The following is an 11394-nucleotide window of genomic DNA, read 5'->3' on the forward strand; positions in this document are numbered from 1 at the left end:
GGATAGAATTCTTGTGCCCTTATAACAAGGACCCCAGAGAGCTCTCACCCTTTCCAGGATGAGAGAACACCACATAAAGATGGCAATCTATGAGTCAGAAAAGTGGGCCCTCACTAAACACTGTGCCTTGATCTTGGACTTCCCAGTTTCTATGACCTCAATAAATAAATCTGTTGTTTATAAGCCATCCAGCTTACAGTATTCTGGTATAGCAGCCTGAACAGACTAAGACATCATCTGATTGAACAAGCCCTCAAGTCCTCGTAGAAATGCTCTCACTTGCACCCTGGGGGACTTGCAACATCCAAGCTCCTGGTTGCATCTTAGGTATAACCATGTTGGTCCATGGAGAGGTAGAGTCTTCCGTGGAAAGGCAGGAGGTACTCATTACCCAAGAGCCAAGGGGCACTGGGTATAGACCCACACCCACCCCCAGCTGTGGGGGTCAACAGGAACATTTCCGCTCACAAATCCAATATGTGGTCTTGTCACAAGACAGATCATTCCAGGTGCCCCCTTTGTTCATGCTGGCACAGTCCTCATCATGGAGGTTGTTGGGTTCCTCTGGGTCCCAAAAGCTGGAAGGAAGAAAAGTGGACATGGGGAGGGATGAATAGGTGGAGCACAGGGCAGGGCAGAGGGGAGTATTTTCAGAGCATTATATGTGATACTCTGACAGTGGATACATGACATTGTACAACACTTGGAGTGGACCCCAATATAAATTCTGGATTTGAGTTCATAATAATATATCCATATGATTCACCAATTATGACAAATGTGCCACACAGAATGCAAGAGGTTAATATGAGGGGAAACTGTGCAGGAGAGAAGGAATATAGGAAATATTTCTCTGTACCTTCTGTTCAAATTTTCTGTAAAGAATAGTCTATTAACTAAAGAAAGAATATGGCGGGGGAGGGGGGAGAGGAAAGGCCTTCATGGTTCAAGGCTCTCCCATCCTAATCATCTCTTCAGCTTTTCAGAATTACCTAAAGCTGCCACTCTACCCCCTTCATCCCCAGTTTGTCTGCCTTAACTCAGGCCCACCTCCCCATTCACCAGGACAGTCTCCTGCTCCTGAATCTGTTTCCTGCATCTGCTGTCAGTTTCTACCTCCTCTTACAAAGAATCCTTCCTTCGCCCCACCAATTCTCCCAACCTTCCAGGTACTGTAATGTCTTAGATCACATTCCCTTAAAGCGGAGACTGCTTTGGCAATTCAGGTGCATGAGATTCATTAAGGGATACTCTCAGGAGAGAAGGAGTAGAAGAAGCAGGATGGGCCAAGGGTAGGAGTTGAGCAGGGATGTGGGTTCAGCCCAATCTGATCTGACTGGGAGCTGTGGAGTATAAGTAGCACCACAGGGTTGTCTGGACTTGTGACAAAGGGTCCAGGCTTCTCTCAGCTGCTCGTTGGCTATGGACTGACCCCACTGGCAGTGGAGAAATCTTCTAGATGGGCAGACCTCCATTCAACAGAGGACAACTCTCTAGAGAAAGCATAACGCGAGCCTTTAGCAGCCCTAGCCCTGCTAGGAGAGGGCCACACCACGCCTTCTCTATCACAGAGCTGTGCCTTCTTTCAGGAATCTTTTTTTTTTTTTTTTTTAGATTTTTATTAATTTATTTCAGAGGGAGAGAAAGAGAAAGAGAGAGTACAAGTGGAAGGGGCAGAGGGAGAGACAATCTCAAGCAGACTTCATGCTGAACACAGAATCCAACAGGGGGCTGGATCTCACCACCCTCATGACCTGAGCTGAAACCAAGAGTCAGACATTTAACCAACTGCGCCACCCAGGCACCCCATTCTTCCCAGAATCACTAATAAAAAATGAGATCCCCTGCCAGAACACTAATATCCCTAATATATAAAGAGCTCTTAGAAATAAATAAAAAGGGGCACTTGAGTGGCTCAGTGGTTGAGCATCTGTCTTTGGCTCAAATCATAATCCCAGGATCCTGGGATCTAGTTCCACATTAGGTTCCCCACAGGGAGCTTGCTTCTCCCTCTGCCTATGTTTCTGCCTCTCTTTGTGTCTCTCATGAATAAATAAATAAAATCTTTTAAAAAAAAAGAGAAAGAAAGAAAGAAAGAAAGAAAGAAGAAGAAGAAGAAGAAGAAAAAGAAAGAAAGAAAGAAAGAAAGAAAGAAAGAAAGAAAGAAAGAAAGAAAGAAAGAAAAAAGAAGGAAAGAAAGGGCAGCCTGTGTGGCTCAGCAGTTTAGCGCCACCTTCAGCCCAGGGTGTGATCCTGGAGATCCCAGATCGAGTCCCATGTCGGGCTCCCCACATGGAGCCTGCTTCACCCTCTGCCTGTGTCTCTGCTTCTCTCTCTCTCTCTCTCTCTCTCTAATGAATAAATAAAATCTTTAAAATAAATAAACAAAGAAAGAAGAAAAAAATCCCAATATAAAAATATACCAATGATGTGAATAAACATTTCACAGAAAAGTCACTACCTAAAGCTATTAAACATATGAGAAGATGCCCAATCTCAGTCATTATAAGAGAAATGCAAATTAATACTATATTGTGATTCCATTTTCACCTACAATTTAGCCATCAAAATTACAAAAATTGGATGAATTTTTGGTGAAGAAAACCATAGTCAAGCCAGCAAAAGAATAAATTGGTATAACCACTATGGGGGGCAATTTGTTAGCAACTACTCAAAACACAAATACATACACTCTTTGAGAAAGTAACGCATAACAGCTAAGAGTATAGACCTTAAAGCTAGGTTGAAAGCACATGAGAAAATGCTCCGCATCACTTGCCATCAGGGAAATACAAATCAAAACCACAATGAGATACCACCTCACACCAGTGAGAATGGGGAAAATTAACAAGGCAGGAAACAACAAATGTTGGAGAGGATGTGAAGAAAAGGGAACCCTCCTGCACTGTTGGTGGGAATGTGAACTGGTGCAGCCACTCTGGAAAACTGTGTGGAGGTTCCTCAAAGAGTTAAAAATAGATCTGCCCTACGACCCAGCAATTGCACTGTTGGGGATTTACCCCAAAGATACTGATGTAGTGAAACACTGAGACACCTGCACCCCAACGTTTCTAGCAGCAATGTCCACAATAGCCAAACTGTGGAAGGTGCCTCGGTGCCCATCGAAAGATGAATGGATAAAGAAGATGTGGTCTATGTATACAATGGAATATTACTCAGCCATTAGAAACGACAAATACCCACCATTTGCTTCAACGTGGATGGAACTGGAGGGTATTATGCTGAGTGAAGTAAGTCAATTGGAGAAGGACAAACATTATATGGTCTCATTCATTTGGAGAATATAAAAAATAGTGAAAGGCTGAGAGGGGCACTTGACAGGATGAGCACTGGGTGATATGCTAAATATCACTGGGTGATATGCTATTTTGTATGTATATACACAATAAAATAAAAAAAATAAAATAAAGCTGGGTTGGTTGGCATTGCCACCTGCTAGCTCTCTGACCCGAGGCAGGTTGGTTAACCTCTCTGTGCCTCAGCCTCCTTATCTTTGAAATGGAGATTATAAGAAATAAAATAAAATAAAATGGAGATGATAATAATACTTTCCTTATAGGATTTTTTAAAAGATTAAATAAATGGGTTAATATATGTAAAGTACAGAAAGTCAGAGACAGAGACACAGAAATTCTGCTCATCGTTTTGGCAAATCAAAAGCTTCCTTTTCGTCCTGCCCTGTAGCCACCCTTCTTTTCTCCAACCCCTCACCCCATCCCAACCATTGACCTGTGGACATGTTGTATTTGACCAGTTGTGCTAAAAGGAGATATTACAATGGAGGAACATTTCAAAGGTACAGAGACCAGAAGCCCTGTAGGCAAAACAAAATTAAAAAATGACCTTGGGCCTCCTCTTTCCTGCCTGACCTGGGATTCTAGAGAATCTTCTAGCTTGGACTGTACAAAGACCCACAGGGAGCAGAGGCGCCAAGAGCCCTCAATACTTGCCTCAGAGTGACAGGTGACCCATCCAGCCACTTCCAGTTCCCTTCATGGTCCCTGTCATTCAGCCCCAGCCAGTATACCCGTGGAGAGCCATGAGCCTTGGCCACAAAATTCTGCAAATACAAACTCCACTCAGCCACCAATTCGACTACATCAAATATAAATGGTCTAAAAACACCAATTCAGAGCCAGAACTTGTCAGATTGAATTTGAAAACCAAGACCCAACTATATGCTGTCTACAAAAAAAAAAAACACTGAAAATAATGACACGGAGAGACTAATGTAAAAAGATGGGGAAAAATAAACCATGGCAAACATCTGGGCTCAAATCCCAGCTCTGACACTCACTAGTTGTAAGTGACCACAGGCCAGTTTCTTAAGTGTACTGTGCCTCAGTTTCTTCATCTGTGAAGTAAAAACCATGGACAAATGGTTTTACTATCTAGCTGTGGTAGCACCAAATCATTGCAGTTGCTTACAAAATGCCAATTCTGCTCCACAGGTAGGACTATTTTCCTACCGCCCAAAAGCATAGGAGGACTCGCCTTGTGAGCACAAGTAAGTGGAAGCTTTCAGAGTTGCCTTTCACCATCGAGCGACCGGGACTGTCTGTTACTTCAGCGTAACATAACCTCTCCTGAATCACACCCTAATTTACAGGGTTATTGTGAGGATTATGTTCATGTAAGATGTAAGATGTTTGGAGTGCAGCCTGGAGGATAGAAAGTGCCATGGTTTTATCTCCAGGTTAGAGAAAAAACAGAAACTCGGGATAAGAAACACAATCAGGATTTGAACTCAAGTAGAGCCTGTCCTCTTAACCTTGCAATTAAAAGTCTTAGTGGCTCAAAGGCAATTCCAATTTCTCTCCATGCAGACCAGGGAAGGCTATGTGAATCCCACTGGTTCTCAAGGGCTCGGAAGGGACAGATCACCTGTTCAGCAAAGCTACTGATGATGACCAAGTGAGAGTAGTTCTCCTGGCAGAACTTCCGGGCTTCATCCCAGGACTTGGTGCTTGGGGAGAAGTAGTAACACTTGCCCTCAAAGGGAAGCCAACCCTCTGGGCAAGTGACCCTGGTACACTCTGGGGACAGAAGAGGATGCTGTCAGAATGGCCCGCAGAGTCAGAGTCATGTACATAACGTGCCATATACAGTTGTGCAGGCTGTGCACTGCTCAGCTCCAGGGGCACCATTCAGATAGACTGCACTGAGAATTGCCCCCATGGATTCGTGCAGTGTGCCAGCTCTGTCATGCCCCCCATCTCAGGGTCGTTCCCCAAGCCCCACTCACCTAATAAGCCCCGAAGTTCTCCTAGGGACTTGTTGGTGTTAGTTCTTACGTGGTCAATGTCCTTCTTCAGGCCAGCTAGTCCTGCCATGCCAGTCACTGTCAGCAGAGATGGGCTGGAAGGTTAGAAACCCAAACCTTCATCTACTCACCCATCCACCATGGACTGCAAACACACCAGACAGAAGTAAGATCTATGCCAACCCCACCCCTCACCCTCTTTCTAGTGGGTGGTAGTAGAACTCAAAATGACATACACAGTGCCTAGAGGGTCCTCGAGTGGTTGGTTCAGAGGGACTGATGGCCTTGAGGAAGAGTGGAGATGGTGGACTTCCTGGAGGAAGTGGGTCTTGTTTTTCTTTAATTTTTATTTATTTGTTCGTGAGAGACAGAGAGAGAGAGAGAGGCAGAGGGAGAAGCAGGCTCCATGCAGGGAGCCCGATGTGGGACTGGAGCCCAATGTGGGACTCGATCCCAGGTCTCCAGGATCATGCGCTGGGCGGAAGGCAGATGCTAAACCGCTGAGCCACCCAGGGATCCCCAGGAGGTGGGATTTGAAGGAAGATGGCGACTCAGTATCTGTGAAAGGGAGAGGGAGACTCCACAGGCAGGGGTCACCTTGAAAGCCAAAGTGCACGGGCAAGCGTGCTGGAGAAGGCTATAGTGGTAGAGGTCAAGGCAAACCTTACAGGAGCTAAAGTTCAAAGTAGGATGAGGTCCGATGTCCAGGGCCTTGAATGCTAAGCCAAGAGTTCCGTGTTGGACTCTGGGCAGTGAGAAGCCATCAGTAGGTTTTGAGCAGAAGAGTGACTTGATCTGAGATGCGCACAGAAGACATGCCCATAGGATGGAACAATTTTCAGACTTCAACAATCATGGTGAAGGCCATGCCAGCCCAGGAGACTTCTCTACAACTAATGTGTATATTCCCACTACTCCTACACAAACGTGCCTTCTTCCAGCCTGACACCCTTCTCTCTTACCCACTGCCATTCCCAATCCATCTCCAGGTCCAATCAGTTTTACCACCTAAACCTTTCTGCTCCACCCATATCTCTCCATCCTCATGGCCACAACTCTCAGCCACCATCACCTCCTACCTGTCCAACTGCACCACCCTCCTCCCTTGTATTTATGATGCTACCTCCTACCACAGGGCCTTTGCATATGAAACCCTCAACCTCTCACGTGGTTAATTTTTTTTTCTCTTCCTTCACTCAGCAGTAGCATCCATTCTCTAGGGAAACCCTGTATGACCCTCCCAAAGATAAGGTCAAGATCCCTATGAGATTTTTTCATAGAATCGTCTTCCTTTGGACTATTCATTGAGATGTGAAACTTTATATTCATTTGAGTGATAATTTGGTAAATGATTCTCAATACCTGTGCTGTCCAACAGAAATAAAATCTAAACCACATACACAATTTCAAATGTTCCAATGGCCACATATTCTAAGAGTCAAAAGAAGTGGGCAAAATTAATTTGAATATTATTTATTTATTCCAATATATCCAAAGTATGATTTCAATGAGTAATCAATACTAAAGGTTATTATTATTAATATTGTTGAGGTATTTTGCATTCTTTTTTTGTAGCAAGTTTTTAACATTGGTGTGTACTTTACAATTACTGTACATCTCAGTTCGGAATGACAACACTGCAAGTGCTCAATAGCCAGTGACTCATGGCCACCATATTGGACAGTAGAGGTCTAGACACACACACACATATGCGCACACTCCTCAGGAACAGGAACTGTACCTGATATGTTTACTATCTTACCCATGCCCTGATACCTAGCACAAAGCTTGGCAACGATGGAATTGGAAATGGTCTTGGAGTTGGGTTTGGGGGTCATGTTGGGTGTTCAATATGCATGGCATGAAGGGTCAATTGAAAGCACTCACCATTCTCTTGCCACGCCATCTGCTGAAAGGTCAATATCCTCAGTTCTTCCACCACCTCCTGGTCTATAAGGAAGAATCCATCTTGAGCCCAAGTCCTCTCATGCCCCATGATCAATCTCTCCCCATACCCCATCCTCTTTCTACTCACACTTAATCAGGGTCACAGCCAGACCAGTGCAGCCCAGGAGCAGTGACACCACCACCAGCAGACACAGGTACACCACCAGTCTCTCCTCCTGGTAGCACCCAGGACACCTGGACTTCTGACTGAGCTGGGATGCTGGAGTTGTTGGGGAATAAGGGTGGGGACAAAGAAACCAGTATTGGAGCTTCAGAGAATGAGGAAGAGACACTTGACCCTCTCTCCAAAAACAGAGGGACAGACATATATGGCCATGACTGTATCACCAGATGGGGTCAGCAAGAGAGTGTCAGGATAAAAGAACCCTGAAGAGGGGATCCCTGGGTGGCGCAGCTGTTTGGCGCCTGCCTTTGGCCCTGGGCGCATTCCTGGAGACTCGGGATCGAATCCCGCGTCGGGCTTCTGGTGCATGGAGCCTGCTTCTCCCTCTGCCTGTGTCTCTGCCTCTCTCTCTCTCTCTCTCTCTGTGTGTGTGACTATCATAAATAAATAAAAAAATTTTAAAAAAAAACCCTGAAGAGCTCTACAAGAGTACATACTGTGCTTCAGGGCCACACCTCCCCAAATATAGCCCCCTCCCCATTTCCAAATGAAGCCACACCTCCATTCCCATCTCCACTTACAAATCCAACACCATCACCATAACCTAACACAACTACGCCCTAACCTAGAACACTGGAGAGAACTTACTGTGTGCCGAGCATCCTGTCACATCCTTATTATCTTATTGGATCCTCACCCTTATGACACAGATGTAACTATAATTCCCAGTTTGCAAATAAGTAAACTGAGGACCTCTCCAAGTCCACTGCTGCTCCTAACATTTATGATGCATGATCTAGACTCTCCAGCAGCCCCTGCCCAAGCTGCTCCCCATTCTAGGACCTTTGCATTGGGGACAGAGAATGTTTCCCATACCTCCTGGAAGTAGGAAGTGAGGCCTGAAGGGTATCAGGCAGTTACCCTGGGTCCCTCAGGATCTGGTCTAGATCAGAGAGGAGAAGCTTCTTAAGGAGACATTTCTCTGCTCCAAGGTCTCCTTCTGGGACTCTAGGTCTGAATCTAGCATACTTGCGACCAAGAAAGGGAAGACAGAGGTACACCTGGAGGGCATGAGGACTTACTAGCTAGGGATGGCTGGAACGGAGGATGTACCAGATTGACACCTGGGAGGAAGGGAGAGAAATTTTATTCAAAAGTTGTAGAAAGACTGTCTTCCAAGATCAATACCTCCCCCATCCCATCTGATTTGTTCTCTGGTCAGAACTGGAGAACTAGAGGGAGGACTTCCAGATGTCCCCTCCCAGGCTTATTAAAGGGTTTTCCCACTGCTCACCCAGTTGAGGAGATGTGCGAGTGACAGGGGTGATGTCCAGACCTAAAGAGGTCAGAAAGACAATGGTTATGCAGACCAGGGCTTCATCCAGGTAAACCTAAAGGCCCCAGCCCTAGATTCTCACCTTTGATCTTTGGGGACTTGTAGGGAAGTGGGGGGTTCTCTGTTTTCTTTCCTGGGGGAGGTAGGGGGAGGAATTGTTGCTCAGGCCCAGAGCAGGATAAGCCAGCACTGGGTCTCCTGTACCCCTAGCCCCAGCTCACCTGCCCTCGGAGGCCTAGGTGGAGCCATTGAATCTGTGAAAGAGAAGGTCAGAATTAGAACTGGTCTGAGGGTCGGAATAAGATCAGAGGCAGTAATGGAACCAGGACTCAGACTAAAATGGAGGGCTAGGGATAGGGTTGAACATGAGAATTGAATTGGGGTCAGGGATGGGGACAGGATTAAGAAAGAGCGACCAATCATCCTGGATCACCCAGGGCTTGCCCAGTTTTAAAACTGGAAGTGACAGGCACTGAGGGGGGCACTTGATGGGATGAGCACTGGGTGTTATGCTATATGTTGGCATATTGAACTCCAATAAAAAAAAGAAAAGAAAAAAAATAAAACTGGAAGTCTCACATGCCAGGAAATCACTCAGTCCTGGGCAAATTAGGACAGCTGTTAACCCTAAGTTAAAGACACAAGTGAGGGATCCCTCGGTGGCGCAGCGGTTTGGCGCCTGCTTTTGGCCCAGGGCGCGATCCTGGAGACCCGGGATCGAATCCCACGTTGGGCTCCTGGTGCATGGAGCCAGCTTCTCCCTCTGCCTATGTCTCTGCCTCTCTCCCTCTCTCTCTGTGACTATCATAAATAAATAAAAATTTAAAAAAAAAAACTAAGAAAGTTTAAAAAAAAAAAGACACAAGTGAGTCTGGGCTAGAGTTGGAGTCAATGCTGTGGTTGGATGAGGATGGGATTGAAGATGGGTTGGGCACAGTGATGGACATGGGAGTAGGATTGTGATTTCGGATGTGGTGGAGATAAAGATTGGGACTGGAGCTGCACTGGGGTATGAGGGGAAAGTCACAGACCTGCTCCCTGCATGGAGCCTGCTTCTCCCTCTGCCTCTCTCTGTGTCTCTCATGAATAAATAAATAAAATCTTTAAAAAAAAAAAAAAAAAGAAGTGGTGGATACAGCACCCCACCCCTCATGGAATGGCCACTGTCCAAGGCTACCAACACAACACAGTCAACACTCAGGGGCCCTGATGGGAGTTGGCTCAGGGAAATCTCAAAGCATTAAGTCTTTTTTTAAAACCTTCACTTTTGGGATCCCTGGGTGGCGCAGCGGTTTGGCGCCTGCCTTTGGCTCAGGCCACGATCCTGGAGACCTGGGATCGAATTCCATATCGGGCTCCCGGTGCATGGAGCCTGCTTCTCCCTCTGCCATGTCTCTGCCTCTCTCTCTCTCTCTCTCTCTCTCTCTCTCTCTATCATAAATAAATAAATTTTAAAAAAATAAAATAAAACCTTCACTTTTATATCCACTTATCAGACTCTCGTTGAGCCCTGGGCCAGGCATGGAGCACCCAGGTCTAAAAGTCAATCTGGGCCCAGAGTGTGAATGCAAGGAGGCTGGGGAGCCACTGGTGCACTCACAGTTTTATGAAACACCAGCTTTCATGTCTCAGGACCTTTGCTTCCTCCACTTCTCTACTGGGCTTCTCTTCCTAACAAACTCCAACTCATCCCTTAAATCCCACTCCAATACCCCCTCCTCTGACCCCAATACTCCAATACTCCTACCACCTAATTCCCCTCAAGATTTCCTTATTCTCTTGATCACTCCCTCCTCAGACCTGCTCACCTGAGGCTGTGCCCAGAACTGCCTCTCCCATCAGACAGAGAGATACTCCCACCAACATGGTACCTGGCACAAGCTGGGTACACAGGAGGCTGACTCTGTGTCTCTCATGCCCAGGTAATGTCCCTTGGGGACCCTGCTTTCCCCAGGCCACAGGCCACACAACCCTTCTCCTGGCTTCCGAGAAGTCCTCTTACCTGGCTTGGGAGGAAGGTCCTTATAGGGTGGTGCCATGTTTTCATAATCATCACCATCATCATTGTCCTCCTCTCTGGTCCCTTCCAGAGGAAAGGCAAATGAGAGCCCAGCCCATTCCCTCCTCTGTCCCTCAGGCCCCAGGTTCCAGCCACAGAGTGGGGATACTGTAATCTGGGTCCCGATCATCCCTGGCCCCCAGCTCAAGACTAGCCAGGACCATACCTTGCAGGTCCTGGCACCCAGAGTTGGTGTACATGTACATGGCTGCAGCTAACACAGGAGCCTGAGAAGGGAGAACCAGAGCTTGGCAGCTTCTACCTCCTAAGCCTCCAGCTCAGGTGCCTGAGGCTTCTCTCAGTTCCCTTTTTCGTCAAAAGTCAAGTACATGCAAATCCACTTTGAGGGGAACCACCCAAACCACACACACACACACACACACACACACACACACCTTTCTTCCAGTTTGGATTCATACACAGAAGTGACAATGACAGTAACCCCTGCATTCTATCAGGCCCCAGGTGGAAAAGATGGATAAGCTCCTTCCTTCATGGAAATTTCCATCAATACAGGACAGACACTGAACTAGTATAAATATGGAAATAAACAATATGGTTTGGGTTTTTATCGTATTTCCGATAGTCACTAAGCATTATTTAAAACACAGTAAGATAGGAGCGCCGGGGTGGCTCAGTTTGTT

General features: G+C 46.3%; 1 protein-coding gene across 1 annotated transcript; it reads right to left on the reverse strand.

The window, feature by feature from the left end:
- Positions 1–445: 445 nt before the first annotated feature.
- CLEC17A (C-type lectin domain containing 17A) lies at positions 446–10956 on the reverse strand. Its single transcript, XM_055344336.1, has 12 exons — positions 10917–10956; positions 10694–10774; positions 8913–8945; positions 8774–8824; positions 8650–8691; positions 8436–8479; positions 7320–7458; positions 7172–7234; positions 5267–5362; positions 4906–5057; positions 3972–4081; positions 446–578 (listed from the first exon to the last, which is right to left on the reverse strand). The coding sequence occupies exons 1-12, from the start codon at positions 10954–10956 to the stop codon at positions 446–448; spliced, it is 984 nt and encodes a 327-aa protein (XP_055200311.1).
- Positions 10957–11394: the final 438 nt, after the last annotated feature.

This window comes from Nyctereutes procyonoides, unplaced genomic scaffold (assembly GCF_905146905.1).
Source record: "Nyctereutes procyonoides isolate TBG_1078 unplaced genomic scaffold, NYPRO_anot_genome, whole genome shotgun sequence".
NCBI classification, from domain to species: Eukaryota; Metazoa; Chordata; class Mammalia; order Carnivora; family Canidae; genus Nyctereutes; species Nyctereutes procyonoides.